The following is a 26,621-nucleotide window of genomic DNA, read 5'->3' as shown; positions in this document are numbered from 1 at the left end:
TACCTTCTACCTTTTTAACCTATTTAAAACAGGTCTTAAAACTCCTTAACAATTCTCAATTGGGAGAGGGTACTTTTCCAAGTATAAAATTCATACTGCTGTATGCGAAAGCTTCAACAAACTCTTAACAGCTGGAGAAGAGTGGAGGAGACAAGGGAGGATTATCCTGCTCAACAGGCTGAATTTAACAGTTTGGAACAAAGCTTTTAATGGCTCAACGACATCAGAAATAGTAGCCAAAAAAAAAAAAAACAGACTTAATTTTAAATATCAAGATTATATTTCAGAAACAGCTTAGTCTGTCAACAAATTTTCCTTTTAAAGCACCAGCATGCAAGAGGCTATTATTTCACGTTACAGCCTTGCAATACCATTAAGAGACTGGTAAATGCACTGGTGCATTTGTCCTCCAGCAACCCTCCCTAACACCCAGGCAAACGCTGGCGCTGCTCAGCGGCAGCCCTCTGCTCCCACCGCGCACTTGCATGGATCCCGAGCACACGGACAGCGACGATCATCAATCCCCTGCCGAGGTGGCTCCTTCCGCTTGCAGGATCCCTGCCTTTGGCTGCTGACTGTAGGCAAGCTTTGGCAGGTTCCCGTGGCAAGCAAGTTTGGAGGCAGCTGGGTCCCGCCTTCAGAGCAGAGACTCGCAAAGGACAAAAAGACTTAAATAAACATGGGGGGGGATACAGGAAGGCAGGTATATTAAAGGTACCAAAGTATTCAAGCAAATAAAAACTCTGTTTAGAACGGCCTGTTTGTTACTTTGAAGCTCTGCTTCTCCCTGTCTGCAGCTGGTGCTGCTGGTCCGAGCCCTTCCTAGGCACCGGGGCCCGGGAAGCGCTCGGGAGCGGGCCGGGCCGCGGCGGGGCCCACGGGGCCGGGCGGGAGGGCACGAGGGCGGCGAGCGCTCCCTGCCCGGCGCCGCCGCCGCTGAGGCAACGCGACCCAAAGCACTGGACGCAAACAAATGAATCGTAGCTGCAGGCGGGAGGAATATCAGGTGCATCTCTACAGCCCGCGGGCTCAACTCCTACACTTCTTAAGTCCCTCCCCCTGCAGGAGCCGCCTGCAGTTTCGCTCCGGCAGCCGGCAGAGAACAGGTACTTCTCTCGCCGCAGTGACAGCCGGGCTCGGCACCGCGCGCCGGGAGCCTCCCCACACCTGTGCAGCTGGTAAGGGTCTTTTGGGGTCGATTCGGGGGGAAGGGGGCGAGGGGCTGGCGTGGCGGCGGCAGCTCCGCGGCGGCTCCCGGCAGGTGCACGCGGGACTCCGCGCAGCGCCGCGGCCGATCCTGCCCGCGGACGGGACCGGCTGCTTTGGGTTTAGTCTGACAGAGACACCAAGAGCGACTCTTACAACTTTTATGGCAATTAGTCCTCGTTGGTGAAAGGCACTTGAGCACCTCTGGCCGTGCAGCAATTGAGGGCATTAGACGGTGATATGGCAAAAGCTCCCATGCGCAAGACGTTGCTTAACACCGCCACGGTTTCTCTGCCAACTATTCTTTATATTATAGTATCACCTTGATGCAAAAGCTTGTATGAAAATAAGGCATCTCACTTCAGTTTTGATTTATTAGTTTTCCAGCTCCTGGGAAAAAAAAGAGTATAGAAAATTGAACTTGTTTTGGTGCTTCCTCCCTCTAGTGAACGCAGCCACGATCCAGCCTGGGGTTTGCTTTCAAGCTGGTTGTTGCAGGCCCTTCTCTGCCCCTTGCTGCACGTCCCGCGGCCACCCCGCCACGCTCCCCGCTTTCCTCCTCCTTGGCAAACCCTTGCATTAAAAACCCATCGCTCAGCTTAAAGGAACTGGAAGTTTAGCAGGGAGTGGTGGTTAATCACGGGAAAATCTCAGCTAGAATTAAAAAAACTCACAAATCTTGTTCTTGCAACACACTAGGTAGGTGACAATGGCATGTCCTTGAGTTATGCAACGATGCCACATCACAATATTTTAATTATAGCGTGTCCTTCAAAATGTTCCACCCCAGTGAGTCCTCCTGGGCAGAGAGATCAACATCACCAAAAGGCTCCTGCAATAACAACGAAGGTGCATGACAAACTGCTACGGCGCTTGCTAGAGCAGCGTCCTAAAAAGAAACGTAATTACCATTCCTGCTCTTAATAAAAGACATTTTGAAATTTCCCCTTTGATCAGCTGGACACCTTAAACAATTTGCACTGCTTAGAAGCGCCGAAGCAACAGGCAGACATATGGACAGGTGTATATAGGTGTGTGTGCGTGCATGCATCTGTGTATACACACACACATACACACACACTTTTGTTTTTATATATACATGCACCCAGAGACAACATTAAACTCGCTGGAGCTCACATATTCTGAAAGCAAGGAGCCAGCAATAACGTGGGCTTTTAGAGACGTAACGCAGGAAACTCGCAGGCAGCTCAATCGCAAGCTGGAACGGGCTATAGCTGAGGAAGCTGCAGGGAGGGAAACCAGAGGCACAACCGCAGCGCCTCGAGTTTCGTCAGGATTATCCCAACAACCTGCTTTCCATAAAATTACACATAAAAAAACAGTGCAGTTCAGAACTAGCAAGATAAACTCAGAATAACACAAACTGCCTCAACTTCTAAAACCAGGTATCTAGAAAAGAATTTTCCGTTTTTCTTCTTTTAATTATCTGAAAAGTCCTGCTATTGAATTTTTTTTCCCCTTTTTGAAAGGATATCTCAAGTTATCACCTTCAAAGATAAAGCAAGGCTTATTTGACTTTTTCTTTGCAATATGAAATTATAATTTCTTTAGCACAAAATAGACATTGTGCAACCACAGCTAACTGACTTTTCTATGGGGGCAGCTTGAAGAGGTTGCGCGTATGTAAAGCCATTACTGTTGGTGCTATATGTGCAATCAGTTTTATATTTTTAAGTATGGAATATGCATCTCTGCCAGATATTCTGGCGCTTCCGCGGAGTTGAGAAGGGAAATTATCCTTCTTGGCTGGGTTGAGAAGTATTTTTCTATGGGCATTTTTAAGCCATAAATGCAAAAAAGAAGGGATTAAGTAATGAGTGAGAGCAGCCGAAGGTCCGGCCGGCTGCCCTAGCCCCACGTTTGCTGTGGGGAAAGAGCCCTTAAAACAAGGAGGGAAGGAAGGAGCAGCCCCGGCAGCCACCAAAACAAATGAAAAGGAAAAAAACGACACCTATAATTGTGACTCTCTCCTGTTACACACATTGCAAGAAGCTGCCAAGGCTCAGGATTCTAACATGAAAAGTGCAACACGGCATTTTATCTTATTGAGAAACAGGAATAACTTGAATCAAAGTGAAATACAAAGTTGGGGGGGGGGTGGACAGGACACACAGGAATTTGCATTATTAAGCAGACAAAAGCTAGCAGAACAAGAAAATCTAATTAACGTCTCTTTATAATAAAGTGCTGCACCTGAATGCAAATCCAGACTGTTATCGTAAATGGCTAAACTAAGAACGCAGAGGAGTTTTGACAACAATATCGTTTTTCAGGAATAATTAGTACAAGTACTTCCAAGAAGATACAAAGAACAGCAGGAACAAACTGACTCGACCAAGTCCCTTACAGACTGTCCATGTTAGTTATACATCATTAGTCAGAAATAAATGCAGCAAATTTACTTAAGGCAAGAAAGAAGGAGCAGCCACCTATCTGCAGGTCCCCTCCCACGGCTCTAATACTCCTCCTCATTTCTTTTCATGCAAAAGTATTAATCTTGCTCTTTCAGAGGCATTCTGGCTATCATTTTGTGAAATGTTTGTTTTTTAGTGAACCATAATTTTAAACACCAAGGACAATTTTTTTTTAACATGCTACTGTATACCTTAGGTAATTATTTTTATTTCAATGATACATTATAAGTTTCTGACTCATCATAATAATAATAATAAATAAATAGGTTTGATAAAAGGTGAGAGACACAAAGTTACTGCTCTATACATTGCTTCTAATCATTTAGGCTGTCACATGTTAAATCATTAATTTTAAGAAAGAAACTGATAGTCTTTTCTATTCAGAGAGAAGCTTTGCATTTTTCAAGATGTCGTCGCAATTACTATTTTAACGGAATTAACATTTCTATGACATCAGAAACAATACGCAATATATGTTGCTGGAATTACTGTACCTGATCAAACAAGCCGCAATTCTGTAGCCTTGCCTTCAGCTTTCATACTGCGTTGTGTGCCATTTTCTATTAAATAAAAATCTCTAAGAAATGCAAAACACCCCCACTTCAACTAAAAATCTCACAGCATGTAAATTACCAGCAATTCTTTTCATAACCCTAATATTTTAATACTCCCAACTCAAACTTCTATGTAAAAAAGCCTTTTAGAAAGAAATCAAGCTATGCGAGTCACTCGTACAATTAGTATTCCCGTAGTTTCGGGTAACACAATAGATACAGTACGTGGTTTTGCAACAGTCATCATTTTGATAATGATGCTTCTAGTTCATGATGAAATCATCGGTTTTTAGATCTCTGCCATAACACATCCTATAAAATCATGAGAACTTGACTCCGAGAGTTTCTCACGCCTTCAGAATCAGCGAACATAATGGGACAAGCCGACACAAGCCCTCCTGACTTATCTCCCGAGCAAATCAGGAGGCTGCGTGAAGTATCCACAACCTCGGGTTTTCTAAAGAAAGGCGGATGGATCGTTCCCCTATAAATCAATCGTCGGCAGACGCTTTCCACCCGAATTCGGGCCCTCGCGCGTAGGTGCTACCCGCGTAGAGCCCAGCAGCGCGCGGCGCCTTTGCACGGTGTTTATCAAACAGGAGCCGCTGTTAGTCAGGCATCGCAGCGCTCATTTCTCTTAATTGCATTAGGAAGAGGAAGAAAATTGGTGTGGTTTTATCCTTCGAGAGATTGGCCACTGCTGAGGTGCCCGTGGAGAGGAGGCAGTTGGGAAAGGGCGGCGGGGAGCGGGGCTGCTCCCATCCAAGGGCGCAGCGCCCGGCTCCGGCTGCGGGGAGGGTGCCGGGACCTGCTCCCTCTCAACAGCTCCACCTACGTTTCCACTCTCATCTTCCCAATGAACCTGCCCTCCCTCCTCCAAGGCAACTCCTGGAAGCCCCATCGGATTTGCAGGCAACCGGCACCGCTGCAAATTCGGTCACTTCTGGGACTGAGGTTCTGAAGATGAAGTTTAATACATCTCAAATCATACATAATATAAGGGGTGGGATAGAGCTGAAAGACTGTGTTAGTTTTCCTCAGTTCCAGGCTTGCAGCCGAGCTAATTTTCACCTTTCTGTTGCAGCTGCCAGGCTACCAGTCGCAGAAGAGCTTTCCGGCCCCCGCTGCCCCCCTGCGCCACCCCAGGAGCTGCCGTCCTCTTCTCGCCTGGGAAAAGGGATTCTAGAAACCTGAAAAACTGGAAACTTCCAGAGGCTAAAGCTGAGGAAAGCTACCCGCAAGCAAGGTTTTGTAGAGGAGTGTTATATTTAATCATTTGAAGCAGAAAAAAAATGAGTCTCCTCAAAGAGCGCAAGCCGAAGAAGCCTCATTACATCCCCAGACCGCCAGGAAAGCCATTCAAATACAAGTGCTTCCAGTGTCCCTTCACCTGCAACGAGAAATCCCATCTTTTCAACCACATGAAGTATGGTCTCTGCAAAAACTCTATTACTTTAGTGTCAGAGCAGGACCGCATTATTAAGTGCCCAAAGACCAGCTCCTTGGAGCCCAAACAGATCAACCAGCTAGAACCTACAGCCAAGCCAACGTCCTCCAAATCCATCGCAAATGGACTCTCAAATCTCGATTCAAAGCCCCAGTATCCTTTTGCCAAAGAAGATGCCAAGGAAAACGTTGAGTTACAAAACCAGGCAACAAGCACAGCAATTCAAGGGCAGAAAGCTGCAATCCCAAAGGAATTGGCTCCAGCCAGCACAGCAGAAACTGCCCTCGGCATGCAGCCCCTCTTGGACAGCATCGTAAGGCCCTCGGCTTTTGTTCCTGTAGGAGAACACAGGGATAGTAAAGGCCCCGAAGCTAACGACGTGTCTGATGTTATATCCCTCGCTAACAAGGGTTCACCTTTTCACGCCAAGTCGGCGTTCCACGCACCCAGTCACCCATGGAAAGCAGGTTCTCCTTTCCTCCCGGAGTTTCCCCACAAAGTTGCTCCCACAAAAGGCTTTGGTTCCATCTCCCCCTACATGCAGCCGGTGATCCCAGAGTACTCGCCCCACTTCTACGAGCACCGGCTGGCAATCTACGCACCCTACCTGCTGCCGGGGAACGCAGAGTGCGAAACCTCGGCCCTCTCCGTCTATGGCACACAAGACCAAAGGCACTTTCTTCCCCACCCTGGGCCGCTTCCAAAACCAATAAATCCATCGGCCTATGAACACTATCGATTGTTCCAACAGTATCACTCCACTCCTCCGATACCGTATGGATTTTGCAGGCCAACAGATCCTCCATTTTACAGATTTTCCCACGTCGCCGGTATCAACAGAGAGCAGAGTTCTCACCTAATGGAAGAAACCGGCCTGCTGTACCCTGCTCCTCTAAGCCCATCCCAACAATATTCTTTAAGCGCGCACAAAAAACAGGCAGATTATGAAAAAGAAATGACACTGCTGCACGGCAAGGGTCACTCCAAGGAGGAGCAGAGCGAAAGGGAGAACGCGAAGATGAGCCCGCTGGCGGGCAGCGCGGCCACGGGCTCCCCGGGCAGGCCCAGCCCCACCAACTTCACGCAGACGAGCCAGGCCTGCCAAGGCCTCTTCGACCTCTCCAGCAAGGCACCCGCTGCCCTGCTGGCCAAGCACGACCAGCCAGAAGACAATTTCACCGCGTTCAGGCCCGTGAGGAAAAGCGCCGAGCAGGCGGCTCCAGCCCAGGGCGCGCACGCGCCGCAGGAGCGGGGAGATTCGCCCACCAGGTACATGAACAACAACGTTACTGCACAGATTCTCGTCCAAGGAAGCATGTAGATAACACCCTTGCATTTCATAGATAGCTTTTCATAGATAACAATTTGCATTTTACAGAACAGCCCTAAAATATAATTAAATTTACAGCATTTTGTTCCTGTAGGAGAATGAAGAGATAGTAAAAGCCCAGAAGACAGGTGTAACCCCATTTTACACGATGTTCCTCTTTCTCCTTGGGCATGCCGACTGTCTCTAGCACTGTTACCATGTCTGCATCTTCCTACTTCAGGAAGACGCCTGTGATCGCACATGGTGAAAGGGACACGGGGGAGAGGGGAGAGATAACGACGTTATCACACCCTTAGCCAGAACTTTGCCTTCTTTTTCCATCTACTTCCTCAGCCCCAATTTTAAGAGCACCTGACAGTAAATTCTCTTCTCTCCCTATTTCTTTCAGCATTAACGTCACTGATGAAGATCCCTACGTTCCCAGCGAATGCCGTGGCAACGAGGGCTCCCTGTCCAACACGGAAGACGACGCAGGGGCAGCTCCTCTTAATCTTTCCAAGAAGCCCGACACGGACACGGGACCTGTTCATGAGCACACGTACAAAAACACTTCCACAGCGGAAAGCCAAAGCTTTCTGGAATTGCAGGACGTGCCGCTGAACCTCTCCGTAAGAGACTCCTGCAACACGGGCAGCCTCCGGAGCGCGGCGCTGCCCGGCGCTGCCGCTCCCAAGGCCGCCGGTGACACCGCTGCCGCGGACACGGGCAGTCCCCAGACCCCCGCGAGCAGCGCTGCGGACAAACCTTCCTTCCCAGCGGCCCGCGGCCAAGCCCAAGACCTGAGAATAATTGACAGCTGTGATGAGCAGAAGCAAACGGCGGCCGTGGCGCTCTGCCAGCTGGCCGCGTACAGCCCCGGCAAGGCCCGCGCGGGCAGCGACGGGCAGGCTCCTCAGGACTGCAAAGCTGCGCCTACGGAAGCTGCCCGTAACTCTTCAGAGGCTCAGGATGCTCAAAGCAACCAAAAAGCAAAAGGACAAAAAAGGACAAACCAGAAAGAATCCACAAAGTCACAGCAAGGCACTAAACGAGTACGGCCAAATGACTGTAGCAGAGTCTTCACTTTGAGGAAGAGAACAAGAGTGTCATAGTAATTCACTTGCCAATGAGTTTGCAGCCTCCAATTTAGTTACCAACTACAGCAGAAAATTCAGCATTCCATCTCTTATTAGATTTGGTCCATGAGAAGAATTATTCATCCACTATTGTGTAAATAGAAAATGTTCATAATTTTATATTAATATTTTTAAGTAATTGAACTTTCCCTTGTATAAGCTCAGGTTTTGATGAGTGAATTTTTGCATTTGTTACTAAAACCAAAGTACACAAGATGAAACTTTTAGGGTTTTTTGCAATTGTATTACTGTAAAATAACTTTTCCACGTTCTTTTCTTACAAGGTGTTTAAGCTCTAGCAACAACGTTGTCCAGTAACATATTGTCATAGTATTTTTCAGGCTTAATTTCATTCAGTAGCTGTTTATTTTTCCTTGAAAAACTGCTCTTGTTTCACTGTGCAGTAGTTTAAATAAGCTTAAAATTAAAACTAGCTATTTAGAATTTACTGTAAAAACTGTTTCGCCTATGGGTGCACTTCACCATTGGAGCCAAAGAGACCAAATTTTGCCACTGAGCAGCAGAGATGTTCGGGCAGGCGGAACGAGAGCCAGCGAAAGCCACTGCCTCTTACACTGGCTAAGATTCAGTTTTACACAGAGGGAGCTCCCAAACTGACGCAGCACTAGCCTAGCAATCTGCACCAACTGAAATGAGCTTTGTCTATCTTTACCCGAACCACTAGGAAAATAACATTGGCAGTTGCAAGATCTAAATGATTTAGGTGCCTCATCCTCTGAAGCTAGACACTGGGTAACCTTGAAACTCCAAGCCAGAAAGGATATTTATATAATAATTTATTTCAGCTGGTGAAGGTTTTATTCCGGTACACAGGTATCACGAATTGTTAGTTTCCATGTACTTCTCTATATGTCCTAGAACTCTTTTCTGCTTCTACAACTGTGTATATAAACTTGTAATTTTTTCAAATAAATCTGTGACCTGTACTTAAAATATATGGAAAGTCATTAATGAACACAAATGCATTCACTGCCCTGCGTCACGCGTACTTGGAAGAAGGGAAGAGCCAAGAAGCGCTGGCTAAATTCTCAGTTTACACGTGGAATTTGGAACGACTCACCAAGCAGCTCCAAGGAAGAGGAATGTCATTTAGCCGATTAATTCCTCTGCATGCGAGATCCCTTTGCGAAGCCCCAGGAATGCCCCTGCCCTCAGTCCCGCTATCCAGGTGGGATGCCCCCATAAAACACCCAGCTAAGCAGCGTGTTTAGGCAACACGGCCGTTGCCGAGCCGCCCGGCGTGCCCCAGGAGCCGGGCAGGGCAGCCCCGCGCCGGCGCCGCGGGCGCTGCGAGCGCGGCTCCCGGCCCCGCCGGCTCCTCACACGGGCGGGAGACTCCGGGGACGACCGTCCCGGTGCCGCTCCACGCATGGGGATGCACGGCCTCCTCCGCACGCTGCACCACCAGCAATTCAGCACCAACGGCTTCCTGTGCTACGGCCCTAGGGAGCAACAGCTCAGCCGGGCCTCCTCCTGAGAAATTTAACGTTGCATGAGTAAAACTACAGGGATTAAGTTTCCGAGTGGTTTGGAAACAAGAGTAACGATGCTGGTCTTCAATAGAATCTGCCATAGAAGAAAGCTTTACACAAACAGAAGACAAAAACATCAATATGAGATTGAACTGAGGGAATATGGTAGCATTATCTCTAATCACGGATATTTCTATAATTTGGGCAGAAAGAATGAGCTTCAATGTTGTACGCTGGCCTGCAATGAAAGAAACATCTAACTGCCTGGGCCAACTTTAAGGCTTTCAGCTTAAGGACAAATGTTTCGGAATTCACAATTCCTGAACATGAAATTACAGGTCAAAACAGTTAAGGCAACCTTAGAAGTCACCTATTCGAGTCATCATCCATACCTATACACAGCTCAATTTCTGTCATTTCTACTAATTCTCTATCCATAAACAAATTATTCCAGAGCTTTACTTCCTTTAGAAGAAGAAATTCTGTCCTGTGGCTCCTATCTAACTTCCTCTCTTGCTGCACCTTATATCAAAACAAGACTGCAGGTAACAGAAAACAATTGTCGTGCAGAGAAGTTTTCCCTTAAGGGAAGAGGGAACCGGCACTTTTCTTTCAACCACAAAACCCTAGTTCTTTCCATCTGTTGTCTGGAACAGAGCAGCATGAGCCCCCATTTTAGTGTCCAGGTGGAAAGGCTGCCCCGCTGCCTCGGGCTTCCTTTTCACCACCACATCCTCCTGAGATGAATGAAACTCTGACCAACATGGGGGACCCACATGGGCTTTCCAACCCTTTCCCGGGGAAAGGCTGCCTGGACGGTCACTGCCCTCAGCTTCCACTTGTGCTGTCCCTTGCTTCCACCTAGGAATAGTGCTCAGCGTCCTCCTAACTCCATCATTTTGTAAGGACAACGCGAATGCAGGAGCGCATTGCAAGCCCGGTGTGCTGGGCCCGGGCTGCTCCTCTTCCCCCATCCCCAGCCCAGCTCCACGTTGTTCCTGTAACCGACCGAACTTCTGCTACAGCCTCAGGTTGGAAAACTCACATATGAGTAATGCAGACTGGTAAATTACACTGGAATAGATAGTATTTAGTATATTTAATTTTTAAATGAATTTTAATGGCAAATAAGGCCCAATGAAGTAAAAGGAAAAAAAGAAAGAAAAAAAGATGTGGCCCTGTTACATGGGTTACGTGTGGTTAACTCTGCAGACCAGATGTGCTCACCAGTAGCTCCTCACTAGCTGACAACCAGCCCATTTAAGGCTCCTGTCTTTCCAACTTTCATCCCGACAAACAGAGACTATTCATTCTCTTTTACTCATCCTTCAGAATCTAATTAATTTCTGCCTTCTGTCTGAGCTCATTCCTGAGGCTCAGGTCACAGAAGGAGCTGCAGTTTAGCCAAGACAGTTTCTGACCAGGTCTCCTACCCAGCCTGAGGGGTGACACGAGGACAGTCTGAGCCCACAGCCCTGTTCTACCAGGAAGCTTCCAGCTCACAGATTCACAGAATGGTTGGCAGGGACCCCCAGGGATCCCCCAGCCCAGCCCCTGCTCCAGCAGGGACACCCAGAGCTCGGGGCACCCGGTCCCATCCAGGCGGGTTGGGGAGATCTGCAGAGCAGGAGCCTCCGCAGCCTCCCTGGGCAGCCTGGGCCAGGGCTCGGGCACCCTCACACCAAAGAAGCTCTTCCTCACATGGAGAGGCAACTGCCTGGGTTTCAACTTGTCCCCATTGCCCCTTGTCCTGTCACTGGCCACCCCGAGAAGAGCTTGGCCCCACACACCTTTACGCTTTCCCAGAAACACGTTGCTGCTGTGACCGGGTTTGCTACTTCCCTACCTCAGCTTTCTCTTCTTGTCCCACAGGTACAAAAAGCTGATCCTTAAGCAATCTGACAAATTAAAAATACACATGTATTAACTTATGCATTCCAAAAGCACTTTCACAGGCTGCAATACATTTTCACAGAACCTCTGCAGAGAAATGAGGTTTTTCAACCATCTCCTCTTTGCAATAGGGAGGCCAAAGTAATTAGAAAAGGGAAACTGACTGAGAGCTGTCTGGGTCTAAATTATCCCATCCAAGACATTTACACCTTTTCATGGGCACTGAGTAATAAACTGTATTAAATACTGCATTTTCCAGTTCTTCTGGAACAAGTCAAATGACCTTCCAAATACAAGACACAGCAACCTAACTAACACTAATTATCAGCTATAAAAGCTTGCGCCGGCTCTCAACTCACACAAGAACAGGCGACAATATCCAAAGAACCAGCCCAGAGTCCGCCCTGAAACCGCGGACAGATCCGGCTACATCCCATCGGGCTCCTGTCCTTGTGGTGTGCAACGGGCCGACCACCAGCACACGGAGAGCTCCTGCCTGCACCCGAGTGCCCCCACGCTCCAGCACAGCCCAACGGGCCCAGAACACGCAGGGACACCAGCCTTTCCAGTCTCTTATTAACTCCTTTCCAGCCCAGTGCTTCACGGACCTGCAAACAACTTAAAACAGTCCACTATATACATCACTTCAAACTGGCCTCTAACACATAATCAGAAGCAAACAGCATGAGCTACCAGGTTTGAAGGGAAAGTTAGTCATCAATTATTTAATATAGTCTATGTAAATAATGAGACTGACATATTATAGCAATATATAGAACTGTTTTATACAGTTGGAAAAAAAAAAAAAGAGGAGGGTGGAGGAAAAAAGAAAACCCCAAGAAACTAATTTCATTTTGGAAAGCAGTATTTATTAAGTATAAAAAAGGCACACCCAAGACAATGCTTTTGAGAGAAGCATCTTAAATATCCCTATAGGCATAATTTTTACTCCAGAATTCAACACTAGAGCCCTTACTCACAGTTCCCATCAGCAAATTCCCGTGTGTTGCCACATATTAAATCTCCGACACGACAGAGGCTAATTCCTAGGCAGGGCAGCGCGGAGCGGCAGCGACTCACCGTGCGCCAGGCGGGAGGGCAGCAGCAAACCTCTGCGGGCGAGCTCGGCCAGCGCCAGGCAGCCGCCGTGCCACGCGCTCTCCGTCTCCTGGAAGCTGCAGCGACAAGAGGGACACGGTTTGGAGCCACCCCCTTCCCTCCTGGGGTCCCACTTGTCATGCAGGACGCCCAACATTTGCAAAGACACTTTAGCGAAATCAGCACACGTTTATCAATTTCTTATTTCTGACAGGCTTCTAAAACTACAGAAATGAGCCAAGTTGAACATGTTTTTCATTCTGTGCAACATTCACGTTGCTATAAAAATGAGCAAGTGAGAAACGTTCAAAACAAAGAAATAAAATGTTATCATACAAATGTAGCCTCATTATAGATTAGGGCAATTCAAGATACTCAACCCAAAATCAATCTTCTAGTATGCTGGTATAAGATACAAAATTATAGAACATTCCCAAAGAGGTAATGAATTTAATGGCAAATTCACATCTCTGATTTAGTAAAAGATGCTCAAGCAATAGTTTGCAGTAACAAAATTACGCAAGTTTGTGCACTGCAAATTAGTAAAGGTGTTTGTAGCCTTAAAAAAAAAAAAACCAACATGCAAACGAGTGACTTGTAGAGAACACACGAAAAAGTAACCAGAAACGATGCGTGTTTTTGGAGGACTGGCAGATGAAACAGCAAAAAAGCGGGCAGCTTGCACACTCCATGCTTAAATACACAAGATGTTCTGTATTTTGTATTAGAAGAGCAGGAGGAACCTAGGAACCAAACATGAAAGGGCCGAAGGAGGTGACACCAGAAGCTGCCCATTCCCGGCTCCCGGCTCCGAGGGCACCGGCAGAGGCGCCGGGCCAGGCGGGAGCAGCCAGGGCGCTCCCGGCGCTGCCTCCCCCCGGCTCCGGCAACCTGCCCTCGAGGGACTTGCCGAGCCAGAGGCAGCAGCAGGGCTGCTCTCATGTTTAATGAGCACCGGCGGGACTCTCCTCCATTAGCCTCTGTAATCCCTTCTGGAACTCCCTTTACACTGCTGGCTTCCACAACATCCTGTGGCAATGACTTCCACAGTTTAATTACAATGGTGTCAAGAAGCGCTTCCCAAGCTCCTGCGTGTCGCCTTGCAGCAGCGAGCACAAGGCAGCCGTTCGCTTTCCCTCTTTCCTTCCTACTGATTTCATACCTCTCCATTTTATCCTCTCCAGCTTTTCATTGCACCAGGAAGGATTTAGCTTTCGTCACCAGCGCCCTCACTGCTCGGAGGGCAGTCACTCAGTGTCACCACCATCCCGTGACACCTCTGCACTTTTACCATTTTAGCGCGTCCTTCCCTGACCCGCGGAGCTCGGCCGCGCGCAGGGCGCTGGAGAATCACACGTGAGCACAACGAGCATCTTGGCTGGGTTCCTACCTACCTAACGTAGGTTCATGTGAGGTTCTCCTTTCAGTCATCCCTCGTTTTCCCTGTGTTAGCTAATTTTAGGTCACCCAATTTCATCACCCCGCTGCTGACCTTTTCTCCTGTATCATTTCTGACCATCTTGAAGAGCACTGGGCTCCTTCAGGTCTCCGTGCGACCATGTTGATAACCCCTCTGCGTGGCAAAAACCAGTAATTTTTCCATTTCCCATTCCCTCCTGGTCTGTGATTTTATTAAAAATCATGAGCGATTGACATTTTTTCTTCACTCAATATCTAGTTAAGAAAATAAAAATAAGAGAGGAGATTCCCTCTGTCCTTTGCCACATTTGTTCCCCGGTGTTTCTGAAGAAAGCAGGTCACTGAATTACCAGCTGCATTACTCATCCCCACGACTTGAAAAACAAGGGAAGAAAATACAGTGAGCACCAGCCTTTGAAGCTCCAGGGATAATTGAGACCAGTGGCACCTCTAAAATTAATCCCAGTAGCACAGTGGAAATGACATGTCTAAGTAGATACTTTCTGGCAAGTTTTTAAGACTGTGGAGCTTCATTTTTTGAATGGCTTATTCTTTGAGTTGATGGTTTTAGTTTGTACTCTCAGCCACATGAGAACATTTTTGAAAATGTACATTTGAGTGGCAAAAGGAATACTGATAATTTTTCTTTTTTTTTTTTTTTTTTTTACAAATTAAGAAATTAAGCCTTTGGTTAATAGCTCAATCAAAAATCAGATGGTTCTTCTCAAGCTATGGATGGTTTGGATCTTAAAGTCCAAGTCCTTAACAAGGACCCGATCATTAACCTAATGTAAAATAAGCATACCCTACCTGTTCAATACTTTATTCCTTTACATGCTCGATCCGGATGCCAAAGCAGGACATGCAACAGTAAACGATGCCAAAAGGACTTCCCGATGACTACCCCTGACCAGAGCATGGATTCACCCAGCCCAAAACCTCTCTCTCACACAGGGCAACAGTAGATGTCTATGGTACAGCATAAGAACAAGGCAAGTGAGCACCAACCCTCTCCAAAATAAAACTCCAGCAACTAGTGGACAAACACAAATTTTGAAAATGTATCTTAGCATTCACAGCGTCCTGTGGCAGGACTTGTTATAGCTTAAGCATGTGTTGCGTGAACAAAACTACTCGTTTCGTTTGCTCTGTAGCAACAGCCTCCTAGTTTAGGTTATTTCTTCAAACATAACATCCAAAAGGCAACAACTTCCACGTCATTCCTGGGTTCCCAACCTTGTGCTACAGCCCTTCGACCCACGACTCTCCCTGGCCTCCCCGCACACAGCGCTGGTGCTCAGCAGCCTGTGGAAACCCATCTCCAGCTCTACGGCACCTCCAAGCCTGCCGGCATCAGTGGCACAACATCCCTGACACAGGCACGCGACGGGTTTGGAAAGCAACGAGCTGAGGAGTACATTCGTTTTTTGCAAGGATCAACTTCAGTCCTTCTGCCTTATTTTAAAATGTCTAGGCATTAGGAACAGTTTCTTCACTGAACACTCTTAGCATACTCACGTCATGGAAGATTTTGAAATCTGGCAGAAAAAAAAAATCAAAGCATATTCTTTTCAAAAATGCATAGAATTTTAGACCTGCCTTCCTAACTGCCATTGTCCTGTTTTGGGAGCAAGCAAACTGAAGATGCATGGAAAATGTGAAGTAAGATTTTTACCTAAAACACTCCAGCAGAGACCCAACCACATCATCTGCTAATTCTTTTGGAAGTCTTCCAGTTATTCTACCAATTCTACAATAGGAAAAAGAAACAAAGTGATTAGTACTGTTTTTGATAAGTCAAATTTAAAAAAAAAAAAAAAAAACCACACCCAGAAAATTAGTTACTGGAATTTTACAATAAGATGTCTGACTTCAAAATCACAATGCACTACCCTGGTGCTGTCACCCTAAACAACCCATTTGGAACAAAAACAATCCATTTGAAAATTTAACACAGGAAAAACAAATTCAAGTGGAAAAGACAACATGTTTCACAGAAATGCTACTTGACATCCTCAACTTATGTCTTACCCAGAATGTCTATTCCCAAACATAACCGATTTTTTTTTATCCCACTTTCATAAACACCCAGGAACAGTAGCAGTTGTGGCTCCACAGCAGCAGCTGTGCTGGAGCTATTTGAAATAACTGGGAATATTGAGAAGAAACATAATTTATGAATCACAGGATATCAGATTGTAATTCTAACTTATTTAGTTTATTAGAGTAACCACAAAAAACCTACCCTTTTGCTGCAGACCACCTGACAATAGTGTCTTTGTCTTTCAGTCCAACCAACAATTGCTCTGCAGATTTTATTCAAACAAAACAGATTACTCTCATTTCTATAACAACAGAAAGATTTCTTAAAATGCTGAAAATCCACTTCCCTCTTAATATAAGTGCCTTCTAGTTCAAACAACACTTGTATTCAGATTTCTAACATTTGTACCACAAGCATGTTTTGAAAACAAAGAAAAAACAGAGTCAGAATTGTGAGAATTCTCAGAGAGGCATTAGTTTGAAAATTTAAGCACTTGGCAGATTCAGCATGGAGAATAGTGATTTTTTTCAGTGATTCATTAACTAACTCCATTATCAAAGTTTTCTAGTGTAATTTATATCTATTTATTTACAGCATATCCACCAGTAAACTAGCAGAAAAACTGCTAACCCACGCTTACTAATAGAGAATGCTGTGACCTTTGATACTGCCCCAGCTTAAAACTTTCAACTATAATGCTTCCATTTTCACGTAACAAATTTTATTTCATTTTTCATTACTAATTTCAGTTGATCTTTCCCCATGTCAAATGCTGAAGGGATCTCTTCCCCATTCCTGGACAAGGCTGCCCAAAAGCACGTCGAGCCCTCCATCCTCCCCCGTGCCCTGAGTGCTGCCCTGCTCCGGCCACGCCGCAGCGCCGAGCTGCATCCCACAAAAACCAGCAACTGGGATCCAACCAGCTACACACGCCGCAGGCTCCTGGAATTCTGCACTAGTGCAAATAGCTATGATTTTCTCAATACTAAGAAACTGAATTGTTTTCCAGTGTATATTTAGTTAACAGGCACGGCAGTCACGTCTGTCCAGTTTCAACACACCTAAAACATCTTCGATCTCTCCTGGAATATCATACTCCTCTTCCTCATCAGTCTCGACGGCAGCAGCAGTTGTTACCTTCTGATTCTGCACAGCCAAACTCTGAGCTTGCAGATTGGCAGCCAGAGACCGACAGCCACGCTGGTATCTGCACACAAGGAGGACACGGTTAGTTTATTTTGTGGATTTAAGTTGCATCTGAAGCGGGTGCACGTGGCCAGCAAGCATTCCTGACCACCTCCAACGTCCACCTGTCCGGCTACTTTAGACAGGTAGGGGAAGGCACCCCCCATTCGCCTCTCTCCCGACCTAGTTGTCTCCTTTCCAGAAGGACGAGGTGATTCCTGTGCAAAACTATGCCATACATTTCATCATCTCCCTCCTCTTCCTGTTTCAATAACCTACTTTCCACCAATGGCAATGAAAGAAATACAGGCAAAAGTCTCACCTCTCCCTAAATATCCATCCAAAATTTGAAGAAAACAAAGAAAAAAACTTGCTAATTTCTTTTTTTTTTTTAATGTTAAAGCCAGATCAGTCCATTCTGAATACGCTGTACGCAGATATCCCGCCTGTGGTGTAGATACATTCTTACAAGAGATATACTTTACATGCTAAACTGACTTTTGCCATTGGGCAAGGTACATTCTCCACCTAAAAGGAATTTGCTGTGCCTAAGGACGTTCTCAAAAGTCGGAAAAAGAAATCCAGTAAAAAAATAGTCACCGATGGAGCCTGCAATTTTAAAATATCAGTGCGAGAAATCTGAAAAAGAGTTTGCCCTCCGGCAATAAGTAAAACCAGACACCAGAACCTGACTAATATGCAAAACTAAAGTGGGATTGCAAACCACTTTTCCCCTGTGAACTTTCTATCGAATCAGGGTAGAACAATGTAATGGGAAAGTTATGCTCCCTCTTACAGAATTGAACTAGATCAACTTCAGTAACAAAGGTCACCCTCTTCCCATCTTCACCAAGTTATACATTATATACGAACAGGCTTCTGCTTGCATAATGTGCAACACAAAATGGCAAGAGACTTGGCTTGTCACATCACTGGTTTACCATACCAAAATTAAAAGAAAATACAGGAAACTAAATACAGAAGAATGCTCCTGCATCCCAAGAATTCAAATGAAGCTAGTCTTCATTCTCAAATAACATGTGGGGGTGAGAGGGAAGAAGGGAGATTTTTACTTCTTTTCAATGAGGACCGGGCAGTCAAAGGGATGGAGCTAGGGTGGTGGGGTGTGTGTGTGTGGGGCGGGGGGTTGTTTGGTTTTTGGTGGTAGTGGTGGTTGTTTTAGTTAGTTTTGAGTCTAGGTTATTTTTTTTCTTTTCTCTTGCAGATTTTACGTCGGTTTCAGCTTTAAACTAACCTCCACTTGGCTACTTTTGGTTTCAGGAACGTCAGTCCGAGTCGTTGAACGAGTTTCATGCCCAGCTTGCGAAGAACCATCTGGTTGCTCTCGGACAGCCTGCAGTTATCGAGGCACTCGAGTACAGTGGGAGCTGCAAAAGAAAAGGAAGGTGCTATGGGTGCTACCCTGGCAGCCCGAGGAGGCCGACACGGCTGCTCTGCCGCCAGGCTCGGCGCCCGGCACCCCTCCACCTTGCTCATCTCTCATTTTCAGGCAGCTCCCATCTAACCCCTCTGCTCAGAAAATGTTAAGAGGATGAATGTCCATATACACAGTATTTCCCACTCTAAATGCACGTGTAAACAGACAGCAAGAAAACCTTTCCTTTGAACACATCAAAGGGGACAAAGTTATTCTATAGCAAAGCAGAAGACATGGGGCTAATGGAAAGGATGAGATTAATGAGCATCGCAGGGCAGAATTCAGACTTTTCACAAGGAATACATTCGTACTACACACAGAACGGCCCGAAGCAGTTACTGACTATTTCAAAGAATGGGCCTCGGGCTGACGGGTGCTTTATAGGGACGAGCAGCACAGTCTCCCAAAGAGCTGCCACTCTTGCTACCAACGCTGCAAACATTGGATTACAGTGGCACAAAGTTACACAGTCTCTTCTTCTAGTTTCCTATTGGGCTTACAAATATACCATGAGATGAAGGATTTAACCATCACTTCAAAGCCTAAGAAATAATATGGCAGGAAATTTTAAAACTTCTCCTCCTCTTCAAAAAAAAAAAACACATTAATGATTAGACCTGACATACTGAGATATTAATGAAATTAATACAAATAGACAAACGAGTAAAGTCAGTAATGATTATTTCAGTATCTTTCAGCACTTTGTTGTTTTGGGGTTTTGTTTGCTTTTTTTGGAATTGTTAATGCTAGAGACAATGCTTTAAAAGGAGGAAGCTGCAGAAACAATATTCACAGCTAGAAACATTTTAAGAATATTTAAATGCAAACCTCCTCCAAGTCCTGCCACCTCCTGAATCATTGGAATAGGCACAGCCCCATGCAAATGCTTTCAGGAATTGTGGTTTTTTTTTTTTTTCTATAATGCAAAAGGCAGCTTTTAAAACAGTAGTTTCCTTTTTTTTTTTTCTTTTTCCCCGATTTGATCCTCACAACTATTATAAACTTGTAAAAAATTAGTCATCTCTGATAGTCTGTCTCTCACGCTTTCCCTTTCCCATCAGTTTCCATTTAACATTTACTTCCAAGTGCTAAGTATTCTACCTTTTCTGTAATAAACTCACTCACAATATGCCCATGACTTTGCTCAGGTTACCAGATTTGTAACTAATACATTGCCTTTGTAGATGCCACAGGCCAAAACACTTAATCCTACCAACGCAGTTAATGTCATTAGTCATTTTTTTAATCAATTGGGGCAATATTTTGTCAGCGTTTCCCAGTGTCTGCTCATGATCAGCCTGCACAGACATCCCTCATTCTTTCCTCTTTCTTCTTCATTATCTTATCTCCACCTCCACCCCTATCTCAGGCACTGAGAGACGGCCCCGCGATGTCAGTCCCAGTTTCTGCAGGAACCGCACACTTCCCAACTCTAGATATAGATCAACAAAGTTTCTTCTCTTAAATCAAAACAACTCCCAAACCACCTCCTTCTGGTGTTTTTTTTTCCCCCCTCCTAAATCAATCCATAATCATTCTAAACTGAGTTTATGCCTTTGCTTGATTCTTATCAATAACTCAAACCACACTACTGGTGTTCTGGAAAAAAATGTCGTCCTTTGTATTGTTTTGGTACTGCCCTTCATCTTCTCCTACCTCACTTTGTGACTATCAAAGAGCTATAAAAAGCAAACGGTTATTTTGCACTCCCCATCATATTCTTGGAATCATCATGAGATGAATAAATTCCCACCACGCTGCTCAGCAACCTGCAGGGCTCTGTCTGGTGCCTGCCCACCCCAGCTGTATCCATCCCCATCTCTCGGCGTCGTAGGCTTTCTCATTCCGAGGGTACGACCGGACCGTTCTCTCAGGGACCTGGTTACACAGCAGGCTCCTGAATACTCAGATTTCCTAACTCCTGAGCTTCAGTTAAAACTTCAACTTCTTTGCAAACACTTTGCAAACAGCAGCAGTAGATATGGTCTATTGAATTTCTTTAAAATATTTGACACATCTTAGAGTTTTTATGTTCCGTATTCAGCCCTTTATTATGGTAGAGGCCAAGCTGCCAAATCTTGGACACTTTGATGATATGTTCCAATTCGTTACTGCTCAGCTGCACCTTCTGCTCCATGAGCTTTGTCATCTTTTTTCTTTCTTATTTCCCCATGCTTTATAATTTTCCTATCAATTTTAATCTTTACATCAGCTCTCCTTATTAGCATATCTTTCTCCTCGCAATTTTTATTAGAATGGATTTAAAAACAAAAAACAGAAAGTCACAGACTTACCAAATGGTAAACATTCATCTCTCTTGCCATGTTTAAATAATTGTGCCTACAAACAGAATAGGGAAAAGAAACGTGAGATTATAAAAATCCTAAAGCAAAATATGCACCATGTATATAGTTACTGCAAGAACATTATAAAAAAATATTTTGTAATGCGTAGCATTTGCTAACTTTTATGGCACTAAAAGGAGAAAGTGTTAGGGTGCAAGTGCGACTTCTCTGCAGGCAGACAGAGTCAAGGCTAGGCAGGCAGCCCTTCCCTGCCCGCCCCTAACGGAGGCAGCCAGCGCTGGGAGCCGCGGGAGCGGGGAGCCAGAGGAGCGGGGAGCCGGAGGAGCGGGGAGCCAGGGCGGCAGCCGCGGGAGCTCCGGGAGCCCTGTGCTGTCCAGCCCAGCGCGCGGCCACCCTGCAGCCGCAGGGCGACCAGCTCCTCCTGCTCTGGAGCTCCAGAGAGGCAGGGGAAGCAGCGGAACAGGAACGGGGATGAAGGGGGGGCCCCGTGCCCTGCTCGGCCCCTCGCCGCTGCCCCGCGCGCTGCCAGGACGCGGTGCGCGCGAGAAGCTGCGCTGTTAGCGCCAAACCTGCCACGGGCTGCCTGGCCAAGTATCCTACATGGCTCTTCCAACGGCTGTTGGAAATTCCACGCTGAACTGGACCAGACTTGCCTAGCAGGGTACCAGGAGCGGCAAGCAGGGTAAGTTTAGCTCCGAAGGGGCGGCGGGAGCGCAGGCCCATTCCAGCTCGCGCTGCTCAGCACAAGCTGCCCCGCTCTCCTAACACTGCCAGGCCACTGCAAACACCCCCGTCAGGCACATTCCTGCAGCGAGGGATTTTAAAAAGACTTTGAGTATTTAACCTTGCAAAGAGCTTCCATCCTAAATTCTACAATTACAGGTAAAAACCTAGTACGATGAAGCCTCAATTCTACATTAAGACGGACTATTAACACCGAACATAAACAGGTTACACAGTTGTAGTAGCTCCTCGCTTCTCCCACAAGGCATCAAAACTACCGGCTTCACCTACTTAATTTTCCTTTGTTTCATCAGAAGAAAATCTTTCCAGGAACCTTGCATGGGATTTAAATGAGAATTCAGACTTGCCTTTAAAAATATGTTCTTTCTCACAAATACCGACTGCACAGATGCCTCCGATACTGCAGGTGTGGTTAAAAGCAACAAAGGCAATAAAAACACCTTTAGGCTATGTACCTATTTATTTAGTTACTAAACTGCATTGCAGGATGCTAAATTAGTGCTTCTGGCTAGCAACACTACAAGCTGCATAGTGGAATTTGGAACAGATACTGAATTGCCATCAGTCACTAAACAATTCTAAGGCAGATTTTAAAATATTTTCAAAGTATTTACAAAGCAGAAATGCTACGGAACTACTTCAGGCCAATAAAAGCTACTAATAGAAACAAGTACCAACACAAATAGTGCAAATATACCATAGCTTTTACCAAGGTACCTTACCAAGGTAGCACTGTCTCCAAATCTCCCCCATGCAAAGGAAAACTAAAACTTGTACTACAACAGCCCAATACAGAAAAGCAACAATAAAAATTTGCATAAGGTTGGCAGAGTCGACAACTCTGGAGTGCCCCTAAATTTGTCCCCAGCAGGGACACCCAGAGCTCGGGGCACCGGGGCGCATCCAGGCGGGTTGGGGAGATCTGCAGAGCAGGAGCCTCCGCAGCCGCCCTGGGCAGCCTGGGCCAGGGCTCGGGCACCCTCACACCAAACAAGTTGTTCCCCACATGGAGACGGAACTGCCTGGGTTTTAATTTGTACCCACTACCCCTCGTCCTGTCGCTGGCCACCCCTGAGAAGAGCTTGGCCCCTTCCTCCCTTCATTCTCCCCTCAGGTACTTATACACATTGACCAGATCCCCTCTCTACCTTCTCTTCTCCAGGCTGAAGGGGCCCCGCTCGCTCAGTCTCTCCTCACACGAGAGCCGCTCCAGCCCCTTCATGGCGTTCGTCGCTCTGCGCTGGTCCCCAGGGAGGTTGGGCAGTGCCACCCAACCCCGGGCCGCCAGCAGGTCCCTGGGAGCCCAACCGAGCACTGGCAGCTCCTCACAGGGCCGAGGCTCCTTCTTGACCAGCCCTTGCACCGGCACTGGGGGTCTGTCCCCCAGGTACTTTCTCATCAGTGCCCACAAAGCACTGATGCCACCCCCAGAGCCCCGACGCACTCCCTGATTTTAGCTCCTCGGCTCTGGCACCTTCCCACATGTTTCTCCATTTGCCTCTAGTTTTCACATCCTCGAGGCCGACTTTGAATCTAGCCCCGAGTCCTTGGGGAAAGGCTCACCGGGAGGCATCACCTCCTGAGCAAGACATGGGAAGACGGTACCCAACACGCAAGCAGGAAAGGAAAGAGGGAAAAGAAAACCCTTAAATGTCTTCAGGAGACATTTCCAAAATGCTTTTCTAAAGGGAAATAGGGCAGCAGACTCCTGGCCCACTACTCAATGCAGAAGACTGAAGCCGGCCAACCCCCTTTCACACGTTTAAAAAAGCAACACACCTTCCCCTACACTGCTTCACTACATAAACCACCTCAGATCTGCCTTTCAACAGAGAACCACCACTCATGCAAAGGCAGCAGGTACTTACAATACACGTTCACGTGATATAAACATCGTAACAACTTTGTACAACAATATTGGAAAAAAATATCTGAGTTGCTTATTTTCTCAGAAAACAAAGCAGGCTGGACAAGATGGCTCCAAACTGTAAGTCTATACAGGAAGGTCATTCAGTAAGAGGACATGAACCGAGTCCAATAATGCTGACCGTTTTTAGAGGGCAGTCTGAAGGACTGCATAAGACCATCTCTCATAAGCACATTTTGTAACGTGAGAGCTCAAAATAGAGAAAATATTAAATTTAAGAATACTTTACGTATCGCTCAAAATAGAGAAAATATTAAATTTAATTAAGAATACGTATCTGCCTATACAAGCCTTTCTCCATATAAAAAACATAAAATATATGAAAGTTTCAAACATTCAAAGCTTACAGCTACACAAGTTACAGGCATCCACTCCCTTCTGGGGCAAGCTGAGTACCTGCTTCAGATGCCCTTCCTCACTCCTGGATTCAAGCATTTTATTTTTAACGATTTTAAGAGCTTTTAAGCTCTAATTTTTAAGCTTTTAAGACAAGTGCAAATCAACTGAAGTATGTTGTAGCAACCACGTTATAAATTAAGAGTTAAACTTAAGATTTGGAGCTAGTATTTACACGGTTTTGTTCAATAGAGTATCTGCTACCTACTGATTTTGGATTGAACACAGTTGAAAATGAAGAACATCTACAAGAAAATAACCTCTGTTCACAACCACTGAAGAACACGGCAGGTTAAATCCACCAGCTTATATATATCCACCAGTCTTGGTAAGTGATCCATTAGGTATTTCCTTGTATCAGATAAAAGTTTAATAGCAACTATTACCAAAAAATACTATTTACAGAAGTGAGTGGATAATAACTAATCTGAAAACTACTCTTTAAATGTTCACCAAAGCAAAAAAATCCAGCTTTCATGAACTGCTCGTGTTTTAATGCAGAAATGCCGAGTTTTCATGACTTTGTGGCAAGTCCAAGCAGCATGCAGAAATGTTCCCCATGCCTGACCTGCCAAGCCTGTGAGCTGGGTGCATATAGTCTCCAGGAGAAATGAAAGGAGCATTTTAGCATTTCACCAGGAATGAAGAGAAAACAAAACAAAAAAAATAGAGGGGAAAAAACGACAAATGAGCACTAGCTTCTTCAGTTTAAACTTCCTGCCTCGAAGGGAAGGAAACATCCGAGGGACATTATTTCAGCAAAATCTGATACAAACAAAATAATTAACAAGCTTGGTTGGCCACCTGTACAGGCATTTTAGCGTCAACAGCCAGCAAGACTGAAAGTGAGGAGCCGTCTGCCGAAGTCTCCGAGCGATCGAGTTGCGCCACCGTCTTCCCACTTTAATGAGGGCACAGAGCACACACCGACCTACCCAACCTGTTGAAAACTATGCAACTCCCTCTCTTATAAATAATTAAGCCACCTACAAATTAGAGAAAATCAGCGGTGTGCAAGCAGTGACGACTGTCAAGTCTGGTTTTGCTTTAGAAATAGCATGGTGCAAGGAAAACAAACCCTAGTTTCTTAGTAATCATGGCAGAAACGCACCACACCTTCCAATTGTCTGCACAGCCCCGACCTCTATGAGCGGTATCAAGGAGGATCATCTGTGGGACACACTCCCCAAGCTACACAAACCAGCGGCGCTGCGGGAGCAGGTCCGTCTTCCTGCCGAGCAGGAGGCGCAGGTCTCTGCTTACCCTCTGGCCGTAAGCAGGCGAGGGGAGGCCGAGCCGGCGCCACGGGAAGACGGGAGCGGAGAGAACGGCACCTTTCGTTACTCTGGAGCACCCCCTAGTAGCCGCAAACCCCGGCGGGCCCGGGGAGGGCTGGGCAGCATTCCCGCCTGCCGCTATCCGTGGGGATGGGAGCCAGGAGCCGGCAGCACGGCCAGCCCAAGGATGGGGCTCTGCGGCCACGCGGCTGCGTCAAGGCCCCTTCTTCTTACTAAATACTGTTAATTTATCAGGAAAATGGGAGGCAGCGTTATTTATATAACACTCAGCGTTATTTCCATGTTGAAATCCCAAGGAGTGCAGACTGATGCACGGAGAGTGAACAGAACAGCTACCGTCTGACCGAGCAAGGGCAGGGTGGGAACACACAGATTTGAAACGCTTCAAGGAGGGGAAAAAGAAGAAAAAAGTGGCCTTGAGACAGCTGCAGTCCTGAACCTTGGAATAACCATGGCACTTGTTTTGTGAGAAGGAAAAAACCCAAGTGCCTACACAGTGTTGGACTGCTCACTGACAGAGAAGGTGCCGAGTGAGGAGCAGGCCGTCAGTGCTTCTCCCTGCCTCCACGCTGCTCCGTGCAGCCCGGACGCGGCCAGGAAGCGACAGCACCTTCCTCAAAAAGATAAAAAGCAAAAAAATTAACAAAATAAAAAACAATCGCCAACGCCAAGAGACAATCCCGGTATCACAAATTACTGGAGAACGCCAGAAACAGGGAGACTTAGGAAACGCTCTGTTTGGAAATGTCCTATTTCTGTGCCTCTGGGTCTGGAAGAATAGACTCGGCGAGTTCTTTCTCCCCTGCAGCAAAATTTACATAAGCAGCTATTGCTACATAAGCATTAGAGACAGCTCAGGGAAATGCCCTGTTCTTAAGGCTCTCGAGTTTCATCAGATCACGGCGCAGGGCGTTGTATTTTTTTTTTTTTTTTTTTTTTTTTAATTATTACTCACACTTGTATACTGAATCACTTATAAAACAAATAAGGTTTAATAAGTTTCAGTGCCCGGGGCTACCTCAACATGATGACATCTCTGTCACGCAAGAACTGGGAGTGCTGCGCCCCGCGGCAATAACTAAAAAGCTGTTTGATATAATGGCAGGTTTAAAAGCAAACCTCCGGACCAAGAGAATTTAAAATGCAGATTCTCGAAACAGCCTAGATGTTTCCTTCCAGTAAACAAAAGCTGGAGAAAAAGTTGGCTATTTCTTAGCCATCCAGCATTTACAGCCTTTCAATTAGGCAGCCACGCAAGCTACCCTAGGGCTTGAGCAAAGCGGGAGCCACGCA

The 26,621-nt window shown here is 46.2% G+C and overlaps 2 protein-coding genes across 2 annotated transcripts in view; one reads left to right on the top strand and one right to left on the bottom strand.

Annotated features, from left to right (window-relative positions):
• TBCD (tubulin folding cofactor D) overlaps positions 1-26,621 on the bottom strand; it is a 116,794-nt gene that overhangs the window by 76,349 nt on the left and 13,824 nt on the right. The window contains exons 8-13 of the mRNA XM_026051347.1: positions 20,952-20,997; positions 18,475-18,607; positions 17,096-17,241; positions 16,236-16,296; positions 15,666-15,740; positions 12,554-12,648 (exon numbers count right to left, since the gene is read on the bottom strand). Coding sequence (XP_025907132.1) covers positions 12,554-12,648; positions 15,666-15,740; positions 16,236-16,296; positions 17,096-17,241; positions 18,475-18,607; positions 20,952-20,997 — 556 coding nt within the window. The remainder of the gene's footprint in view (positions 1-12,553; positions 12,649-15,665; positions 15,741-16,235; positions 16,297-17,095; positions 17,242-18,474; positions 18,608-20,951; positions 20,998-26,621) is intronic.
• Positions 5,488-8,063, top strand: ZNF750 (zinc finger protein 750). Its single transcript, XM_026051348.1, has 2 exons — positions 5,488-6,911; positions 7,361-8,063. The coding sequence occupies exons 1-2, from the start codon at positions 5,488-5,490 to the stop codon at positions 8,061-8,063; spliced, it is 2,127 nt and encodes a 708-aa protein (XP_025907133.1).

Source organism: Nothoprocta perdicaria, unplaced genomic scaffold (assembly GCF_003342845.1).
Source record: "Nothoprocta perdicaria isolate Ctin4 unplaced genomic scaffold, notPer1 scaffold_75, whole genome shotgun sequence".
Taxonomy (NCBI): Eukaryota; Metazoa; Chordata; class Aves; order Tinamiformes; family Tinamidae; genus Nothoprocta; species Nothoprocta perdicaria.
Note: the sequence above shows the minus strand (reverse complement) of the source record. Positions and strands in the feature narration are given on the sequence as shown.

Coding starts and splice junctions, on each gene's coding strand:
- ZNF750 (XM_026051348.1), top strand. CDS start 5,488: ATGAGTCTCCTCAAAGAGCGCAAGCCGAAGAAGCCTCATTACATCCCC. Junction 6,912..7,360: donor CGGGGAGATTCGCCCACCAG/GTACATGAACAA, acceptor TATTTCTTTCAG/CATTAACGTCACTGATGAAG.